Here is a 23,725-nt window from a genome sequence, read left to right as displayed (position 1 = left end):
ATTGTGTAGGACTAAACCCATTTTTAACTATGTGGTCCCTGATCCGGACACACACTTCACTTCTTGAAAGTGACCAAGGTTATCTTTCTTCCTCCACGAGGCCCAAACATAGGCACAGTCTATATTGCTCCGCCTTCCGTAGACGAACGAGCGTTCTCCCCATCGACGAAAAAGGGCTACCCAACTCCAACAGGTCTAGCTTCGCCGACGATCCCACAGCAGGGAGGTCACGTGATCCTGATCCCATCCTCGTCGCCAATGTTGCGTCTTGACGAACGAGAGAGTCAAACTTCTTTATAAGGTGGAGATATCCAGCATGACCGGGAGAGATGAGAGGAAGAAAAAATGACGTGGAGGAATGAAACTACACACTGTTTATATGCTCATGTGTATTCTAACTATACTCCAATATATTAACAAAAGACGACACTATTTATAATACGTAAAACTCAGTACTTATAATACATAGACGAATATACAAGAAGATAAAAACCAGAAAGGACATATTAAATACATAACAGAGACCTTTATCTCTAACTCTCGCTAAAAGAAGTAACCCATATTTTCATATCGGAATAATTAGAAGGTCATATCTGCGTGTCCCAAATTGGCATCTTCCGTCATTCAAGAAGTTTATTTTGTCTTCCAGTCCTTGTGAGAAGGGATCGAGTCTTGTTGAAATAGGAACTTGACACAATTCCTTCAGCTTGCATCCAAGATATCACTTGGTCAGAAAGAAGTTCACAGTACCTGTTAGTGAATTTTATTTTTTACTGTTCACAATTGGCATAAAAATAATAATAATAAACATAAAAGTCAAGAACACAATAAGACAACGGGGTATCCGTGTCACTACAACACAAGAAATTCTTTCTTATATTTGAAATATTAAAATTATTTTCTTCATTTTAAGCAATTTCATAATTGCAAGAATTTGGTCATTTTCTTCCTCTTCATACATAGCTTCAATTCTCTCATCTGAGAGGGCTGGATATCTATTTATAAGATGATCTGCATTCTGAGTAGCTTCCTTGCAGATATTGCAGAGTGCACTTGTGATCTTCCATTTACTGAGATGAGTGAGGAATGGTCCCCTGCATCGGCTTAAACAAGTAGCTTCAGGCATTCACGTCGAACTTTAGCTGGTTTGGATCTTGGCTCTTTCATTATCCCATGTGTGTGCTTCATGATTGTTTCTGATTGTTTTTAAAACGACTACGCCACATTTTGTAAAAGAAGTTATCAAGTGTTTTCTTAATATAACTATGAGGTACACAAACACAATCACGGCTGTTAACTCATGGATCTACTTTTTGCAAGATAGTCAGCAAATTCATTACCTGTGAGGTCATTGTGACCTCTGCACCATTCAATAGATATTTCTTTGTCTTTTTTTTTCAAGTTTAATTGTTCCTTTCTACTTTTTGACTTCATCACTTGTCGTAAGTGGATTAATCAGAGCGATAACTGCTGATTGAGAGTCAGTTCGGATCATAACTTTCATCGAAATTTTTTCTTGTTTTAGAAAGTATTCTACCGATTGTTTTATGGCGAAAACCTCAGCTTGAAAGACGGGTCCTTCTTTCAAGAAAGATGCCATCGAGTGAGGAATTACTAAATCTCCCCTGGTAATGACACATCCAACACCTGTATTGCCTTCTTCATTCTTTGATCCGCATGTGTATATGATTGTGTCCGGTTTATCAAGCTAAGAGTTATCCATCCAAATTAGATTTCCTTTAATGTATGTAATTACTGGGTTTGTTTAGGTGAGCTTGGATGAGTTTTTTGTCACGGGAGAAGCAGTGTCCACGACGTTTTGGAAGGTTGCCAATGCCATCCCAGGTATCCTGTAAGAGATGTCTTGTTCTCCATCTGGCTTTTGTTGCCTGTCCTATTATTTAAAGTTCAAGAGGGACTATTCCCATAACTGATTCCATCCTGCTATCGGCGGTGTGGTGTCATTGCAAGAAGTGCTTTTCTTTTATGGCCATTTACAATTTTTACGGCACTTTTTTATATGTAATAGCATGGCCCCAAATAAGGCTCCTGTAGGAAATTATTGGTCTTACCATCGCTTCATAGAGCCATAAAACTTTGTATGAGGTGAAACCCCACTTTTGACCAATGACTGCTTTGGCCATGTTCCACAGACGACTGTGTTTAGCAGCTTTTTCTTTGAGTTGTTCCGTCCAAGTAAGTCCTTGATCAAATACGACACCATTTATTATGAAAATTTTTGGAGTTTCCCACCCATTTCTATTCGTGGGAAGTATTTAAATCGCAGTTTGTATACCTTTGAGAAAACAACGGATTTAGTTCTGTCTGGGTTAAGGGAACAGTATAGATCGCTTCTTGCATTTTGCTAACGAGGTTGAGGATGCTTCCGATTCATTAGTAGAATGATGTCATTAGCAGCATAGCCAACCGCCTAGACTGCATTATTATTAAATTTTTCAAGTAGAGTGTCCATGATCATGTTCCATATCATAGATGAAAGCACACCTCCTTGGGGACTACCCTGTATTGTGGTTAGGCTAACTTTTTCTCCCTTAAGTTCAGCTGTCATTTTTCGCATTTTATGGAGTTCCCTGTACCAAGATCTGATGCTATCTAGTATTCCAATTTTTTCCATTGCACATTTTGCTGAGTTGAATGGAATACAATCAAATGCACCAGTCCAATCAAAGCTACCACGGATGTACATTGATTTTGATAAATCGATTTCTCAATGATATCTGTAACCTGTGACAAAGCCATTTCTGCTGATAAACCGTTTGTATAGGCATGTTGGATGGGAATATTGGAATTAGTTCTTCAACTCTCCATTGAACGATTCTTTCAAGACCTTTAAGAAAGATGTTAGACGAAGTAATTGGTCTGAATGACTTTAACAAGCTGTAGTCATCTTTACCCGGTTTTGGCAAAAACACAGCCTTCATTTCTCTCCAGCTGTGGGGTTTGTAACCTGTACTGAAAATCGCTTAATAAAGTTCCGAAATGTATTGAATTATGTTATCCCCTACCTGATTTAGGATAACTAGCTTCAGGTCGTCTGGTCCTGAGCTCTTGTAAGCCTTAAAGGACCTAAATGATTCTCTTACTTTGTTGTCGTCCACAAAGTGAATATTGAAGACTGGTGATCGCAAAGGGGTTTCGTTTATTGAATTGATTTTTGGATCTTGGGAAATGGGTCTTCAGGATTATTTCAAGACATTCGCTTGGCTATTGAGCAATCCCTGTTCTGTTCTAAGAAAGGCAATTGATTCACAGATTGGTTTTTGAATGATTGAAGTTGAAGTCTTGCCATGTCTTCTGCACTGTTACAAAAATACCTCCAGGTGTATTTTTGCTCTTTTCTGAGTGCTGCAAGATATTCATTTTTGGCGATCAGATACTCTTCTCTGTGAGAGGATCAGTCACGCTTTAGCTCAAGTTTGCTAACCTTATGTCTCAATTTATTTCTCAGACGTTTAGTCCACCATGGTACTGCTTTCCTTAGGTTCCTTGATTGATCGGCTATTGGCTTGTATTTACCAAAAATAAAAACTATATATCGGGGGTCTGACATTGATGGAAGAAGATCTACTTGCCAACCATTAATATCAAATATATTATAGGCATGCTGATTCATGATAGTAATATGAATTATAGAGCTAGCTCGCTGAGTTACGAAAGTTGGTTTATTGCCTTCGTTTTTAATGTTTAGGCCATTTTCTTGGATAATGTTATTTTACTCTCTCCACTTGATTCGACGTTTTTACACCCCCAGAGCGGATTCTGAGCGTTGGAGTCTATGTCGAGGAGAAGTGGTTTATGATAGCAATTACCATATTTAATAAGATTCAACAATGTCTCGTTTTCAACTGATACGAGTTGGTCAAGATATGCTACACAAAAATAGAGGATGGCCTCATCAACCTTTCAGCAAAATGTGCAAACATCCCGTTGGGATAATTCAGGAGCAAACTACGCATTTAAGTGGTCAGTTGTTCGTATGCAAGCTCATGGTTTTGAACCTAATTTACTTTAAATTGTATATCCTCTTAAGTGTAGGCTTTTTGTAGTGCCTTTGATGAGATAAGGCTCTATTATCATGGCTATATGAGATATTATCTATTAAAGTTCGGAGTTGGCTGCTCTAGAGTGTTGTGTATTGATGTAGGTGCAGCTGATCATATTGATTTTTTAGGACTTTGTAGTTGGCCAAATATAACTTCACCCGCCGTTCCAAGGAACGTGGCTATTTTTCTCTGATTTTATGAAGTTTTCTTCTTTTTAGCGTCTTTTTCAGCTGTTCTTGATGCCCCAGATGCAAGATTTGGTGTTTAATTTTAGTTTCTCTTTTCTGTATCTTTTGGATCATGTTTTTGGTTATAAAGGTTCTATTATGATCTTGCTTGTCTTCTATGTCTCTACTGATTCTACAAGTATACTTGACGACCTCATCAGCATTTTTCTTTATTGTTTGTCCTTCATGCCTTTTTGAGAATTGAGGTCTTTTAGACAGAGGAGTCTCTTTGGAATGACCCTCTCTCCCTCGTTTTGGGTCTCGAGGCGTTTCATGTTACTCATTGACTACTTTAGTTTGCGTTGAGAGAGTATTTATTTTTTTATTTTTGGAGGGCTTAACACCTTCCATTTTGGAGTTCTTTTTTAGGCTCATTTTTCTTTAGTTTAGGAGAGTCTTGATTAGCTCTAACTATTTTACCCCATTAGTTATACGTTACAGTAGCCCATTTAATAACTGTAGGGGTTTCCTCTTGATAGAGTTTGGGATCCCAGTTTGATCGGTATCCCATATTGATTGAAAGGAATTTTCTCCGATCTCAATGCAATCAAAAGTGCGTGAGGTTGAGCGAATTTAATATAAAAAGTTCTGCTATATCATCCTTATGATGAAATACTCTTTGCAAGGTGAAGAGGAAGGACAAAAAATACAAAGGACCTATCTTTAGTGAGTATCCAGTTTTCATTCCGTTAAAAGTCGACCCCACGACGACTGAAGAAAGATTCTTGTACTGAAAAGAATTAAAGTCCTAAGACAACACATTGACGTAGGTTCACTGTACAAAAGTAAGAAGGTAAGCCCTTCACAGTATCTGTAAGACCACATTCTCTTTTGATTCAAAGAATATGGGGGGAGTGTGGCACTGCTGTTGTCCCTTTGACGCAAAGGGTAATGATGCTGTATGGAAACTCTTTCTGCCCAACCATATGTCTTTCTGGATGTTGCAGGATCTGTAGACATTCCCATATGACCAATCCGAATGAAAGAGGACTTCAATTAGTTCAGCAATTTGTTTATGTGGGTACTCTGGCGGCCTTCATTTTGTCGGTAGAAGGATATGTCTCATATAGAATCGGTATGAATTCATCCTCAGTTAAGTGTTTATGGCTCTGGAGATTACCACAATTAGTGCATGTTGGTAAAAGTGTTTACTGGAGTCCCAGATGTCTTCATAGACCGTTTCGGGCCAACAATGAATGTAGGGTGCCTTTTTCATCACTCTGGCACTTGTGGTCTTATATGCCCCTCCTCATTCTAGCGGTTATAGATGTCATAGACTGTACTGTTTGGATATTTGAGTATCTTTTTGATGTATGCTGGTCTGTGTCCTGTGCCATCTAATTCGATGAGGGGTTTCTTCCTGGTGTCCTCCATTGTAAATACTTGTTTCAGTTAAAATTCATAACAAACATAAGCTAATGCTCAACTTCCCACTTTAAAATTGAAAAACCGAGTTAAATTATTTCCATATTAATAAGCATGGAGTTAAAGATGATCCAGATTTGCCTGAACTACCCTGTGTATATGTATATCTTGTAATTTTCTTGTTTATGAAATGGTAAAGGTCCAACCGTAGATGGGTCATATTAGTCGAAGGATTACTATAAATGAAGTGTAATTGCAAGCAATTTTTCACATATCATAATTTTCTGGGGACTATTTTCCGACTGAAAATCTTTTGTGTACATTAACTTCAACAGTATAAATTATTTTCTTATTTTTTTCTGTTCATTTCATTGGTCCGATGGAGTATCACAGATAAAGTATACATAAATATTTTAGTATTACATTTACTCCACCGCACCTAGGAATCTTCTTTGAAGTCCTTAAACATAAGTTATATTTCCTTCTCTAGCAACAACTGGGGCGCAAACCAACACACATTGAGTTCAAGAGAATAATTTATCCTTAACGGGTTATCCATTGAGCTACATCGTTCCATCTCTTTTTATTATTCATTGAACATTAAGATCAAATCGGCACTGACGTGCACAGGCAAATTTATTATGATTCAGCTCTCTGATGGCATCTCTTTCCTCCCACTAGAATCGTTGTTGTATCAACAAGCCTTTGCTTAGCTTGGAACATCATGGAGACGCGTGAACAGATATAAACAAAATGATTTTTTGCTATTAACAAAATGGAAATTTCAAATCGGGAGGTTTCAAACGTGAATGACAAATCACTGGAGATCGGCTTTGGGTCTGGCAAAAAGACTCAGTACCTTGTCTTGGAAAGGCAGCTGAAGTAACAGAGTGAGCACTACTTTGACTTCCATTGGGATGAAATATGGTCCCAAGCAGTCCTGATCTTGATTCGATGGATTTTTTGGTGTAAAATTCCGAGCAATACATAATCAAAATATATATAAATTTTGCATACACATGTGCCCAAAGACTAATCTGCTTACAAAATACTAAACCTCTTAGTTATTATAAAAATGTTACGTATAAATATTAAATTCATACCCATAAATATTCAAAAATATATTCTAAATAGACAAAAAATTTAACCATATTTTTGAAACCTCATTTATTATCTCAACTTAACCTATAATTCATGATTAATTTTTTTTTTTTTTAACAAATTTTGATATAAGAGAATGTCGAAAAAATTGACATATAACATTAATCCAAAAATTATATTTTGAAAATTTAAATGAAAAATGAGCTAGAAGAATCAATAACAAAGATAAATTGTCTCAAATTTGTGCTGTAGCAATTTAGCTAATACTTGAAGTTTATATGATTAGTTTCAAACAAAATTGATCATTTTTCTTGATGACTATCCACATTATTCAATTTAATTAATAAAGTCTAGAAAAATAAAAGAAGTTTGGCTGAAAATAGTTTTCTATTATAGATATATTTCATCCTTAAAAAGACCATGCAAGCAATTATTCTTTTGTTTTTTGCAGTTCTTCCAAAGATATATGCGAACTTGATTTTCCAAAAAAACCTCAATTCGAATGGATAATTTTTATCAGGAAATCGTCAATTTATGACGTTCTTATTTTAGCTTTAGTTATTTATAATTATTTCATCACTGTGATATCTATTAAATGAGTTGCTGTACTAGGAATTGTTTGGTCTAGGACTCTGAGATTTGACAATAATAGTACTATATATATCATCAAATAGAATCGACATAAAATAAATTTGTTTCAAAAATCTTATAGGAATTGAGGAGTTTGTGAGCATTGCAATGTTTAAAAACACCCTTACTTTTAACAATATAAAACTCGTTTCCTTTTTAAATAGAGGAAGATTTTTTTTGCTTTGAGAGAACATCAAAAATTCACTTGAATCTGATGTCATCAAATGTCATTATGCTCTTGTGAAGTATGCTGAGCCTGGGCGCTTTTGTAGAGAAAAAAACAAACAACAGCATTGAAATGTCTTCCAGTATCTTGGGGATGAAAATACTTTGTTTAATGATGAGAGTTCCTGACGACGGAAGGAAATTTAATTCGAATTATATCATAAGTATTTTCAAGCCATGTTACCACTCGATGGATTGTCAAATAGTCTATAAAGTTGAATTTGAAGGGCACAGAGTTAAATGACTTGAAAGCTACAATTTTATTTGGCATAACCTCTACTCAGATAAACAATACTGAAGAATAAATTTGCCTGAATCTTGGCATTAGTAGCGTCAAAAACTATGTGCCACATAAATTAAGACAGATCCTTAAGACTGTCGGTCCTTGGTACCGGTCCTTAACTGTCCTTGTATTTTTTGGTGAAAATATCGATGGTTTATTAAGTCAAATATGATATATAAATTATTTATTAAAATTAATGCACATATCTTGGAAAAAAATATTCTTATTTTCATTAAAATACAATATAATACGAACTTATTATATAGTTTATAATCTACTATATTAAATAAAATAATAATTAAAAAAAAACACCCTCATTGACGGCATGAGGGATCGATCTTTCTTTTTTAAGGAGCGACAAGCTGGAATGGACTGGATATGACCAAAATAGACTGTACCGTCACAACACTACTTTTACACCTCAAAAAAGGTTTCTTTATCCATCTCTTCGTCGGTTTTTATATTCATATACTGTATGTCTGAATACTTAAAGCTTTGTATTTGCCTTGCAATGAAAGTTTAATTATTTTTGATTTTTATGTGTCTTGAAGGAAATTATTTTTTAACTAAAATATTGAAAAATGTTTTGATGGAAACACAATTTTTCTTTTATGAATTTATTTTTATATATCAATAAATACGTAGCTGTTGAGAAAGAATGAAAAAACACATTATTAAACTACATAAGACGTCATTGGAAATAATCAATACTCTTTTTACATTGGTGCAATAGATTTATCAATAATGAATAAATATATATTAGTATCTTTTGACATTGTCAGATACACAGGGGACAGAGATGACAGTCACAAATTTTTTGTTTTTGGCTAAATTCCTTGAAGTTTGTTTGACGTAGACACGTCAAACAGTAACAAAATATACTTACTTCCATACGTTTGCTATTGTTCAAATATATTTATAGATTAATGGCCTAGAGGCATATATTTTTTCTAAATCCACTGACACAATTAAATTAATTACAAACAATAATAATGTTGTTCTGTGAAAAAAAAAACAATAAAAAAACGGAACAACACTTTTTTCATTAATTAAAATAAGCTTAACCATATCAGGATAAATTTAAAAAAAACTGGCAAATCCGGAAATTTACCAAGTTAATCATATCATAAAGTGAAGATTTTGAGCTAGTTCAGAAAAATGATCGTTAGTAGACATTCAAGATTGTGTATCAGTTATAGTATTTACCATGGATCGAGAGGTAGTTGAGGATTATAATTGCTTGAGTGACGTAATCATGGAGCCCCGAAGGGAGTTCTATTGATTCACTATATTTGTTATACTTTGTACTTTTGATATATGATACGAGAGGAGGCCAAATCTTATTGAAATAGGAACTCGACACCATTGGCCCCACCTTTCATCCAAGGTATTACTTGTTCAGACAGGAGTATACAGTATCTGTCGGCACCCACCCTCTCCTCTGGCTCCAAGAAAATGGGGGCATGAAACTGTCGTTGCTCCCAATGCCACTAAGGGTCATGATGCTTGCAGGAAACTTGCTTCTACAGACGTGGGGATATTAGCTCTCTCTTTGTGCAAACATCAGTCGTTTTTGATGATGTGGGATCTGTTGACAGTCCATTGTTTATCATTGGAATAAAAGATGATTCGGATACCATGGGACTTCAAATCGTTCAACAACTTTCTTTCGTGAGTAGTCTGGGAGGCTTTTTTTTAACGATATTTCTCTTATAGAAGTTGTACAGCTTACTTGGCGCTTTTGGACAAAAACATTAATTTGAGTACCTGGAAATGAATTCAATGAACGTTTAATTACTTCGAGGAAAATGGGAATATGCTTCTTATCACTCCCGAATTTTTAGATTCCTCTCTTGTATGCCACCTCCTCTTTCAAGCGGATGTAGACTACGTAAAATGTGCTATTTGAATAGCTGAGCATATCTTTGTTGTACGCTGGGTTGCTAGCAAATTCGATGATGGTGTTCCTCCAGGTCTCCAACATCGTAAATACTTGTTTTGAGTTAAAATTTGCGTTACTAACTTAAAGCTACGGCTCAACGTCTCATTTTAGAATTGAAATTACTGCGATTATATGTTTTCTTTATTGTTCAAGATGTAGTTATTGATAGTCAGAATTTACATTAACAACCCCGTATATATTAAGATTGATATTATATATAAGTGATTTGTATTGTTTTGTTGGTTCTTATGTTGGACTGAAAACTACAGGACTGTCAAAGGTGGTCATGTTTCGGTTCAGTCTTGCATATCCAGCCTAAAATTTATAAAATTCGGTTGTGGATGACTTCACTCAACTTCATCTATTTTTTTGTCCATTCTAGTACTGACCGACGGCATTAAGGACCTGTCCTAAGACTGGACTAGATTAAAAAATAAGGACTGACACAACAATAGATATGATTAAAGATTGGATGAATTCACTCTCAGGGTTCTGCTAAAATTAAAAAACATGCTTGCTGTGAACCGAAAATTATTTAAAAATAATACATCAGATTAGCAATTAGAGATTATTTTTATGTCTTTGAGGTCTAAGTAATCAACAAACACAGCATCTTAATCCATGATCAAACATTTGTTGGCAAATGTTATTACAAAAAAACAATTTTTTTAGTCTTAAAATTAGTTTTATTCAATTTATCCCAACAAAATACACTCAAACGTATTGATTCACAGAGGCGGGAAGCAAAAAACTTGCTGTAGAATGACTAAATTACGACAAGCAATAAGTACAAGTAGGATTTGTGTAAGAGCGTGTGAAGAAAATAGGTGTATTAAAATTAAAAATTTGTCAATATCTGCGCCTCCTTATATGATTTTGGGCGGAAAAATAAATTACTTCTATGAATAGGGGAATTTTTTACATTTAAAATGCGTTTGTACTGGAAAAAATTTCATAGTTACATTTAAATTCTCATATATTAGTTGAATTATGTATTGTTAAATCAATTTAAACAAACGATAAGCGATAATTCTTTTTAGGGAAATATTAACATATCCACAACTTATGTAATAATAAACAAACGAGAAGAAAGATCATCAACTGTTTTTCATTTTAATTCGTTAAACTTAGTTTTTCTTTCTGTAGATTCCTCCTTTAGCAATAATTGTATCAACACGCCGGCGAACATTTTCGGAGCTCCTGATGATTAAGGTTGTGTCCATGTCGTACAACACTCTCATGATGGCAGCTCAGAGCCATCCAAATTTGGATTACAGGTGGGACAGACATTCTTCTCAGATATTTAGCACCAAACTGAAAATTCCAGGGGGTTGAGGTCAGGACTGGCGGACGACTACAATGAGGCAGACCAGATAAAACCATATTATTGCTACAGAAGTTTTGGTTCTTACTAGTTGCATGGGAATGAAGTGGGCATCTTAATGTTGTAAACGGTCCGGATGGATACGCTACGGGTCTCCTGCAGTCTTGTTGATACTGACACAGGGGCTTATCTTGTATTGGCCTCCAACATTTTACTCTAGAGACACGGAATAAGAACAAAACTTGTGTTTGTTTCATCTGTCGTTCGGCTGTGTAAGAAACCTTGTAAATAAAAATTATGGTGATAAAATTGTAGTTAAACGCTACAACTATAGTAATGGAAATGTTGTAGTGGTACCATTTATATTGTTTAAAAAAAAAAGCCTGTTGCAACTGTCTCCGGGTTATCCTGCAAATTAATGGATTATATTACATATGTTTATTCATGATTATTTTCATGATCGGGCGATTATCGTAATGAATCTTCTTTCTTTTAAAGAAGTTCCTAAAACAATTGTAAAATACTTTGAATAATAAATTAAGTAAAGTAATACATGGGATTGTGAGCTTCTTTTTTCCCCTTATTTGTGGCATTGAGATGCATTAATTAGATATGAGTTGACATTTTTGTACATCTATTATTACATCTGACCTAGGAATTGCCTTTTAAGCTGCGCTGCATTATTCCATTTTATATTTTTATCATAAAGCTTATAATTTGATAGGTTTTTTCTTACTTAAATCGCTATTTTAACATGATGGGGTTGTTTCAAATTTACCGTTGGTAGCAAGAAAGACGCATAAATATGTGTAAATAAAAGAAGTATTTACATTTCGTTGCCTTTATTGTTTCTCTCAACTTTTCATTAAAAGTGAGAGGTTGAAAAGGCACCAAATATTTTTGTCGTAAGCCACAGCTTCACAAAATCCTAATTGGAATCAACGTACAGAGCACTGTTAGGGGGAAACTAAGCAGAAAAGTCAAAAGCTGACAACAAAATATAGTATATTTTTGTAGTGATATAACGCTGTGTTCTTTCCTTAATTGCATCCTTTTATACACTATTATCTACGTTTAAATTGTTCCAAAATAAAAAACAAAGGTTAAAGAGTTTAGCTGCAGTAAGCGGCCACATTTTTATTTTTTATATATATGAATGCTTAATACAGGTTTTAAAGACTATGAACATGCATACTGGATAGACTTCATTCTTTAATAGATGGAAAAAGGATTGTTCTTTAAGGTAATAACATAGATTGAGGAAACCCAAAACTCGCAACAGGAAGACTAAACTACGAAAAACGTGATAATGATATAATCAAGAAAAGTCAAGATTTTTTTTTTATTATGATATAATGAAATACTAAAATATGCTCGATTTTTTTTTTTAAATATGACCTTCTTCACAAGCAATAACAGCCTCGACAAGCCGGGAACAGATTTGCTGCTGTATTAATATATAATATTTTTTCGTAAAGGTATTATAATTTCAACATTGCTTAAATGAAATACAAGCCTCAAATGTCATAGTCGAAGGTGAAACAGTGTGGGGAGAAGATTGGCCAAATCAAACCATTACGATTTAACCTAGTCAATAATTGCTGGCACCTCTTGACCCGGTTGCCCTTGGTTGCTGTTGAAATCAGTTGCCCATGTCGTCATACATACGAGGCCTTCCCCCAATACTTCAGATATCTCCTCACACTCCAATCACTGACAATGAAAGCCTTGGTATGCTGTCTTTTTATGGTCTCAGTGTACATGTCCTCCATAATCCCTATTTTTTGCCGTCTACCGCTAACAAAGGACCTCTACAGGCCCTGAACTAAAGCCGCCATGCATTTAATAGTGTAAACAAGAATCCAGAAGCATCATAATACTTACATGATCTTCCCAAAACTCACTTGAGCGAGGAACAAATACGACACTCTTAGCTTTATCCCCTCCATGCTGACAATTACTGATTTATTAAAGTTTTTTTGTGGTACTAATTAACAGTATAAGTACATATTTTAAAAAACTCAACCTTGTACTTTCAATATTCAAATTAAAGTAATACAAATTGGTTGAAAGTCATGCTGAAAGATTTTACCACGCACACTGTTAGTACTTATCTATGGTTTTAACCTACTCAAGTGCATTATTATTAACAATATAACGATTCGTTTGTGATTACACATGTTGGTTATTCCAAACAAATTGTAAGAGGCAAACTTGTTTTAAAAATAAACAATATTAAAGTATTCCTTCGAAACATGGTTCTATTGCTCGTACTCTGAGGTATTACGTGGCATTGTTTTTTTATTATTTATTATTTATACAAGTAGATAGGCATATAAATAGATTTTATAATGTGAAATATAATTAAATACAAATGTTTTTAGATAGCAATATACATATATTCACTCCTTTTACAAAAGCTAGGATAATTTGCATAAATAAATACATATACAATTTACCTCATTCTTTTTTTTTTACAAATGTATTAAATAGAATCAAAAACGCATAAAATTTTCTAATTTTTGGATCTTTAAGGATTTAGTTTGTATTAAAGGCTCTTTTATATTCCCATTTAATTTTTAAAATATTGACACTCTTTTTGATAGAGCAATCAGCTATTTCAAAGGGATCCCATTTACCCAGGGGGAGAATAACTGTCATCTTATTCCTGATCTTTAAACCAGACCTTTATTCATACTTTTTGAAGTAGTTTATTAAAAATTCAATCCTCCTTGATCTTTGGTTCTCTGATTTTGCCTTGAATATCAAAGTGATATGGTCAGCCTCCATATCAATAATATATTTTGATGTTCCAAAATCAACTCCTAAACCCAGAACTTATTTATTATGGAATACCCAAGATCTTTAAGCCAAGCAGCGAAAAGTAGCGGAGCTGAAGGAAAAACCTGGCGACAACTTTTTTTTAAAACTATTGGAGCTAAAGTAATAGTCGACGTTGAAAAGAGAAGCTCTAAATGGATTGAAAAGTTTTCTAGGAAGGAGTTTATTTATTGTTCTTAAAATATGTCCATATAAAATGGAATTAATGGCTTTGCAGAATTCAATTGCAATTATTGTAGCCTTATTTTGTACAGTCTCAATTCCAGCTTGATACGTCTAAATTATCCACCCCTTCAGGAATCATTTCTGTTCTATACCAAGCTTCGACTATGATTTATTATCGATGACCGCAGTCCTATTTAATCCTCACTTGTCGTCCCTTTAAGAAAATAAAATTGATTCCTTGTGAGGTACTTGAAGTTTTTTTAATTATTCCTTTGTGTGATAGAATAAATCATATAATAAATAGAAACTCGACACTTTTGTAGACAATCTAATCAGAAAGTTGAAATTCAATTAGTACAACCTTTTATTAATGAACCTATAATTTAGTTAAGCGAATCGATGCGAAGTATATTTTTTTATATTATTAGAGTAGGAGAACTCGTTCAATTTCTTTGGACATTTACCACTTTTGAGAATCTTCAAAGTAGATTAAAGGTTTAATTATGTCTAAAAGTTGTGAGTTCGTCATTGCGGAGTATCGGTGAGGATCATTTGAATTGTCCGAATTAAGGACATAACTAGTTCGGTCGACTAAAAGGTATAACAAATATCTTACTGGTGTCAGACCAAAGCCCAACACTAGTTGATATACATATGTGTTTAAAAAAAAGATATATATTTATTTCTCAGAATATGGTAAATTTGATTGATGTATGAAAAAATAAATTAATAAATATTGTCAAAAAAATTTACAAATTATGATTTATTTTTTTAGTTGTTTCTCAATTGAATTTTTCGACACACTAAATACTATCATAATTCTTTTAAAAAAGTTAGCTTTAATACATAACGTGAATAAATAACAAACTTCTACATATTAATATTTTCTTTAAAAAACTTTCCTCAATGCTATCAATCATACAAAATATTTTTTTTTTTGAGGTACTATCATTTAATTGGGAAAATTTCAGTTGTTCCTTGACGTAACATTCGAGATCCTACTTAAAAATATTTAAAAGCATTATCATATAATATTGCAAGACTTTAGAGTTTTTCTAAAAGCTTATAGAATAATCATGAAAAACTTCTGGCTTAGAGTATTATACTGAGTGCTCAAATAAAAACAGAACAATTTGAATTTTAAACATCAACAAGGTATAATTCATTAATTAACTATAGACTTTCAACAAAATTAAAACAATAAATAAATGTGTGCCTGAGCTCACTTAATAACTAATGCAGCCACCCTTAGCGATAATGATGGCTTCTAGGGGGAGGCTACATGCCTTGCACCCGCTGCATTATGTAGTTCTCTGTCATGGAGTCCCAATGCTAGCTGATAATGGCTTTGAGGGCCTTGGCTCTTTTGATGACGGACACTGTAGGACTTCCCCTCGACATTCACACAAAAAATGTAGTCGAGGAAGTTGGTATCAGGGCTGTGGACGACTAAAAGTGTCAAAAAAGAGTCTTGCAACGGAAAAGATAGGGTTCTTTCATTGTTATTGTCAAAAATGGCGTTCCCATCCTCACAAGGCTTGTTCCACTCACTTTTTTGATAGCTTTCTAGACGGTCTGGAGTGAAACCCAAGATCCCTTTCATGGGCCCTAATGGGCTTGAAGTACTCTTCCCCCAAAAACCGTTTTCAAAATATCAGGTTGACCACGTTAGTTTTTGGTTCTTTTTTATTTTTTTGAACACGCCGGCGTGTCATATTATTTGAATCTCTGGAGATAACTATAAGCATGTTAAAGCAAGTTAGAAATTTTCTAAAGAATTATAAGAAATAATTTATAAGAGCATTCATATTTTTGCTCTAGGCAACATTATTTTTTAATAATACAATACACTAATCAGGAAACCTTTAAAAAATTAGGTTAATATAGGTAAAAAATAAATAATTAAGCTTCAACTGGAAAACTTGCTCTTCAGTTCCTTAGCCAACATTTTGGATTGAGACCAGGAGTTAAATCTCGCGTCAATTTGGTCAGTTCTACAATTTCACAAAATGGATTCTCACAATATTAAAATGATAATTTATGAATGACAGATATGTCTATTATATCAAATAAAGGATATAAACTATAACTTAAATATAGCTAATTGACTTAATTATGTTTATGAAATATTTGGCTCTTTGTGTAATATTAGGTAAAGTAAAAAGTTTTACTGTTTTTCCCTAAGTTTTTTTAGGTGCTATATATCTCATGATTAACAAATTGCATCAAACATAGCTTAAAGTATGCTTAAAGGTTAAGCGTACACATACAAAAAAATTATTTACAGTTTTGTGTTTGGTGAAATCGGATGTGGGATATAGCGTTCCAAAATGGAAGGAAAAAAGGAAAAAAATTCGAAGCATTCTTCAGTATCACTACAACCAAAGTAAAAAGACAGAGGGGGTGGTAACAAAAATTTGCACTGTTTATGGACCCAATACAGTATCGAATGCAACAACAAAGTGGTGGTTCTAACGATTCCGTTCGGGTAATATGAACGTCGAAAATGTCTATATAATAATGGAAATCGTTGAGTTGGACCGGCATATGAGCACCTACTCCATTCACAGGAACTGAAGATTATCCATAGTACTCAAGGTTAATAGAAATATAAAGTTAGACCATCATGTAATCAGGCTTGCTATAATTTTCAATCTGATGTATAGTACCGAATCCTAGGCAAGAAAGTCAGATTTTGACAAAATACGCAACCACTCTTAGTTTATAACGTCACTATTGTTAGAATACCGACTGCTTGGCAAGAAAAACAGATTTTGACAAAAAACACAACCACTCATCTACTATGATGTCAATATTAAAAGTGTGGTGGAAGTCAAACATCAGTCGTAAATGCGTTATGGTATACCCTTGTATTTCTATTAACCTTGCATTATACTTTTGGGAACTATTTTAATCGGATAATCATACCTATTTTAATTTTATTGCCAAAATACAGCAAAAAAAAGTTCAGAACTTTTTACTTCATCTATTATATACAAAGTTAAAATAGATTAGGATTTTCTCATTTCTTGATTTGTGTACAAAATTGTTTTTATACCCACACACCATATATATTATATTTAGCCAATGAAGCCCTTTAACAAGCTAAATGAATTATGATCATTAGTTATATTTTATATTTACTAAATGAATCATTTGTAAAAAAATATAGAAGTTTCATTCAATTTTGTAGTAACAAATAAAGATATTGAATCCCAGGTGATTGTTCTAAGGAACCATCGTATGCGTTGTTATCAGTTTATTTATAATTAAGGTTGTTTTATTTAACTCCTCCAGAGCGTCCAATGGCTTAGAGTGCGTGAATGGAAAGCATAATTTTCTGGAATTATAGGCATGCTAAAGAGCTCGGATTGGATTTGTTTTGTAAATAATTGTTAATAATTACTTTAATATATCGAAATATGAATTAATTTTAATTACTCAAACTTCATTAGTTAATATATTAGTATGTGCTCAGATTTCCATGGACTACCTTTAACTTTAACATAAGTGGAGTGTCAACACAAAAGTAAAGAATAATGAGTTTTGTTAAATTGTGTGTGGATTACAATTCTACTATTTGACAAATTATCGTTAATTTCAAAAAACAAAATATTATTCTTACCCTTGCAGTAATTCGCAAGTTGGCCTAAAAGTACCCTATAATTACCGTTACAAAAAAATCATGATAAATTGATATAATCAAAAAATCAAAAAAGAGGCCATCTTGTGGGTAATAAAACTCTATTAAATCAAACAGAGGTTCTAAACTACATATAATTAACATTCTAGAGTATCATGACTCATTCATAAATTTGAATAATAAGCCTATAACTAACTCAAATATGCCTATGAATTATTGACTTGTAGATATATAGGAAGTATAACTATAACTTGGGATTTGTTTTCTTTTCCGCGTCAACATAAAATTTATTATGAACATTTAGTAGAAAATCTCATTTTTTATTTATATATAATATGTACATTATTTATTGATATTTTTCACATCAATGATTAAAATAGAAAAAAAGTATAGTATATAGTTTGTAGATACCTACGTGCTTCACAATTTAAAAATGATTTACCTTGTTTCTGTATCTTTTACCCAATCAAAACAAATGCTAAGTTAATAAAAAAGATGACGAAAAATTGAGAATAAATTTAATTCCTCAATTTAAATCATGCTAAAAAAACTTATAATATATGTTTAAGTAAAGGAAATATTCCTATATCACAATTATTCCATTTTTATTCATTTGGGAAGACTTTTTTCTGGATTACATCATTTCAACAGGTATCTTTTACTGGCAGTATCGTTTTATTATGTATTGTAAAATGGATAAAACTATTTTAAAACTTATTTAGCTATGAAAAATAAAAGAAATAAAGTAAAATTTAATATCGCTAAAAAGAGCCACATAGAAAAGAAGCACATTGAAAAAGGTTTTTCTGAAGTAAAAGGCTCCACAAATAGCCCTGATAATAAAATAACGCAGAAATGAATTTCCACCAATTAACTTTGTCAATTTTTTTATAATTCAATTATAAAAAGTATATAAGTGGATTGTAGTATTTAATTATTATTTAAAACAATCCTTATTCTTAACTATTTCAGGAGTCAAAGTAAACACAAAAAAGCATTAGATATCCTTGATTCGCTACTCCAAAACTACGATCGACGTGCTACTCCAACAAATCATATAGGTAAGAGAATAGATTAATTTCCTTTTATATAATCTCAACTTATGCATGAAGTTATTTGTTGAAACTGAACAACTGATTTTGACACAATTACTAATGAGTTAGGCAGGGCATTTCTGAGTAGGTGAGGAGCAAGAGATACTATGATATACAGTACTACTCAATTAAGACTCATATTAACACCAGCTGCCTTTTATCTGGGGTTTTTTAGGGGGAGGGGTTATTACTGCAATAAAGAGAATAAACTTTAACATTTAAAATATGATTTTATCATAGAAAATATTTAATATTGTTTGTAAACATTTAAATAGTCTAACAGATAAACAAGGGCATTGTACTCGAATTACCAGCCACATATGAGAGGTTGAGATTCTTTGCAACCATTTGATTCCGATTTTACTGTAAATATATATTTGCACATCCAACAGTATATGACGTCATCCTTCAGCCATATTAAATTCAGTCTAATTGTTTAAACCATGTGAGGAAAGTATTTTTTTTTACCATTTTTTTATACGGAAAAAAATATTTTGTTAATTGGACTTTATAGTTGATTAAATTTTTTGTGCAAACACAGATTACATAGTCAACACAGAAAACAATGTAGTTTAATTATATGGTAATAACATTACATTTATTTGTAGTATAATAAAATATATGAAATGGCTGTAGGGGGTAATACGAACACACGACATGATGTAATATTGTCCATAGGCTTCAAAATCTTCAAAATTTGTTAAGAGGTGCATCCAGAACTAACAAGACTTTGAAATTAAACATAGATTTGTCAAAACTTGCAAAATAGGGGCTGTAACCAATTTTTAGCCAAACAAACACTTCTAACCTACCCTGTCTAATTTATTTTACCAATCATATAATACTTTTTATACATTATTACCAACATATTCTAAATTTAGTTACATATATCCTAATGTCACTTTGGAGACTCATATTATCCGGTAATATGGGGCTTTTGAAAATTTCTCAAAATGGGCTGCAACTTCAAATATATTTGTTTTTTATAGATAAGTGATAAAAATGTTTAATGCGCAGCATGAAGGTTCATCTACTATGAAAGCTCTATCTACATGGCTCTAATAGATTGAAAAATAAAGATGGTTTAGAAAAAGTAGCTCATATCATCTCAGTAATATCTACTAATACATTTGAGTATGTGAAAATTCAGAAGTTTAGAATATGATGAAAGTGATCATTATAAAATTTGTAATACCGTAAAATCCTATTCCAGTACAACTTTTGGAAGGTCCCCAATTCAATTAAATCTTTGTTTATAACTATTTTTTGAAATTATTAATAACAATTTTAGTCAGCAATTTTATTCCTAAGCTCCTAGTAAACAGAAATCCTATGTTTTACAAATAGATAGCCTTAGTAATGCCTATCTTACGTTGTAAAGTGCAATTGATTTATGCTGGATTCCGTTAGAAAGATAAGATTTTCTAATAAAAAAACAATTAAGACAGTTTAGCTATTGTTTGACTTAATATAGTTGAAGTTTGCATCAAAGATGGAGAACAACCAAAGAACCCCCCCCATATTTTACACTTTTTCTGCGCATGATATTAACAAGGGTCCTAAATTGAATAGTCCCATAAGTATTGCTACTGTATTTTCTTGCCCTCTATTCTTTTTTCTTTGCAAAAATGACATCCGGGGTATTTAAATCAGGGCTGCGTAGTCTCTACATAAAATGTCCGACTCCAGTATTTTGAATGTCACCAATGTCTGACAAATTTGACTATTCACATGACTAAGTAATGAACTAGCATGGATAGTGGCTATGCTCTATTCAAAATAATAATTTAGAGAAGTTCGGGAATGGTGATTGTATAGACTAATGTGCATGTTTCAAATGTGTGAAATAAACTTACAAATGAGCTAACTTTCGATCAAGTTTCAAAAATGAATAGTATTTAATACCTCTTAACCATGAAGAAAAAGACACATTACGAATGCTCAACCTAAGCCAAATTATAAATATGTTTTATTTACATAAATTATAATATTTTTTGTAGCCGGAGTTGGAGTAGGTACAAAATTTTCCAAATCCTAACTCCGACTTTACAAAACGGTACCGAATCTAACTCCAACTATAAGTCTAGCTCAGTTGGTCTATTTGTCTGTCGTAAAATCATTTATTTATGTGTACTTAATAGCAAAAGATGGGTTCACCAGATTTTTTTTTGAACTTGTATATATTCTCCTTTATTGTCATAATTATCAGACTTGATTTCATAGAAAATTTATGGAAACATTTTTATCATATTAAGATAATTATAATAGCAAATAAACGAAGATATAGGGTCAAATATCTGCACAAGCACATAAAAAACCATCTAGAGCTGCATAACTACTTGATCTAAAAAATAACAATGTAGCAACGAGCGTGTTTTAGTGTCTCATATTAAAGAAGAACAAAAATGGGAGTTCAGACATAAAAAAGGAATGCAATTTTAAATTAGGTTTATCAAGAAGAGTGAGTAGCTAAACCTCAGCACGTCATATTACAAAATAAGTGGGAGTACAGTGTACATTGCACATTGGCTGAAAAGTCTAGGGCTTAAAAAAACAAAAAAGAAACATCATATTTTTGTTATTAATTCTTTTATTTATTATTATTAATTTTAATTCCCTTTATAGGGTGGAGTACCCATAACACTTTTCAACGCATTGCTTAGCTTGAACATTATGTTTTCCTTTCAAGAAGCAGTATAAAATTAGAATACGAAATTTTGCATAATTTATGCTTTGGGCATAACAAAAGTAGCGGTAGACTTAGCACAATCACTTAAAAACTGAAGAACAAGTTGTGAAGAAATTTTGATAAATGTATTTTGAAGGAAGGTTCTGACTGAAAAGGAGATGAATTAATAAAAATAGCACTATTTTTGATACTATCGCTTGTATAATACTAAAAAAAAAAAAAAAAACACTTTTGGCTATTCATCTTTGTGGATAAAAATATAAGTTTCATAAATTTTAGAGAAGTTTGTAATTTGTAATATCCTTTGATTTATTCCATTAAAAAAGTTTTCCCTCCCTTTCCTCTACATGAGTTGTAAAAAAATGTGTTTCCCATATTGAATCAGAAAAAAATGATATTTCTTACATTTGTGATCACAAACAATCAAAGTTTTTTGAAGAATATTCTGAATATCAATCAATCGTTTTAAAGGATATCCAAGGTTATTTTAAACATTTATTTGTTGGAATTAAAGTTTTAAAAACGAAGTATTTACACAAAAAGTTGTCAGTTTTCTTTTTCTATCAATTTTCAATTTATTTTACTCAAGAAGATGTCCATGGATGATTTCAAAATTTCTTTCAAAAAGAGAACGACCAAAGACTCAAAATCAACGGTTGTAGAACTTATCTGCGTTCGATTGTTGGGACATTTAATACTAATCAGTAGAGCTTAATCTCAACATATCAACAATAAAACACTAATAGTCAATAGGACTCCCATTTCCAAAAATCAAAATCAGCTGTGAAGTTAATGCGTAATAAGTATGTATGTGGGGTTACATTATACATAGTATTGAACCTCTTTGTTCTACTAATTCAGAGTTTATTCTCATATCATAGAAATTAATTCATGAGTTGTTAAAACCCATGTCGGAGTCAAATGAGGTCACAAATGATATTCAATATGTATGATACAAAAATATATTCAAGCAGTTCCTTATAGGGATTGTCTTCCGTGATGTTTTTTTTTCCAGGGTGTCCAAAAAGTTAAATTTGTGATAAAAAGTCTTTTATATGTTAAATGTTAGTCCGCAAGTTGACTTTTATTCATTTTACATTATTGTAGTACAGGGTCATGCACTACAATTAGAACAAATTTTGACCTCATTCAGATATGGAACAAATTCATTGTCACAACTTTTTGATTTGATTAAATTTAATAACATAAATTGTAATAGTATATTATTATCTTTTTTTGGTTGGAATGATTTATTTATATTCTACAATCAAACAGTGTAAATAATGAATACACATAAAGATAAAAGTAGATCATATAAATAAAAAGCCACAGGACAATTACGGTAAAAAAACTAAATAAAAGAACATTATAGTTCATATTGAATGTCCTGAAGTAAAATAACTTGCTATAATATTAAAAAAAATGTCTAAACATCAGCTAAGATTAATAAAAAACGACTATGTCTTCTTATCATTGACTTGATGAGATTGAAATATTGTACGGACCTCGAAGGAACAAATTTGAAGATATTTCCGGCCCATGCCCACGACGAAGATTATGACAGAGGGATTTTGATAGAAATTGCTCAATATCGAGCAACTGCGCTTATCATTATAGCTCTAAATTCTTCCACATGTAATGGAGAGTCAAGTCTTAATTATTTAGCTATCAAGGATTTAATATTTACTAAAGAAAACTCCATGGCTTTGTGAACAAGTGAAGTATTTTTATTCCTCTTATAAGCTCCAAATAATATATTTGCCTTTATTAAGTTAAAAGAAATAACTTTTGTCACACAAATGTTGAATTGGATAAAAAATTTGACTACTCTCAAAACTAGGCAATCAGCAAAAGTGTGTAGGGTAGAGTTGAACATACAACCCCAGTCTTTGCAGGGACAAGGAAGATCCCATGAAGGAGGAAGATCTTGTAGTACCAGATATTTATCTTACACAGACTTTACTTCCATCAATGAATTTGGGCAAAAGCTCATTTTTAAAAACCATGGTTTCGAAGGAGTAAAATACTTAAGAGACCTCTCAAGAGGAAGACGGAATCTCCCACCCCAAAAGAGTGTTCCCATTTGGATCCATTTATAATATTTAGAGGACGTGAAATTCACCCTCCAGTCT

General features: G+C 32.5%; 1 protein-coding gene across 1 annotated transcript in view; it reads left to right on the top strand.

Moving 5' to 3' along the window:
* Window positions 1-23,725, top strand: part of LOC121121940 (glycine receptor subunit alpha-4) — a 56,425-nt gene that overhangs the window by 16,013 nt on the left and 16,687 nt on the right. Inside the window, exon 2 of the mRNA XM_040716930.2 lies at window positions 18,783-18,871. Coding sequence (XP_040572864.1) covers window positions 18,783-18,871 — 89 coding nt within the window. The remainder of the gene's footprint in view (window positions 1-18,782; window positions 18,872-23,725) is intronic.

Source organism: Lepeophtheirus salmonis, chromosome 7 (genome assembly GCF_016086655.4).
Source record: "Lepeophtheirus salmonis chromosome 7, UVic_Lsal_1.4, whole genome shotgun sequence".
Classification (NCBI taxonomy): Eukaryota; Metazoa; Arthropoda; class Copepoda; order Siphonostomatoida; family Caligidae; genus Lepeophtheirus; species Lepeophtheirus salmonis.
This window is presented reverse-complemented; position numbering and strand designations above follow the sequence as displayed.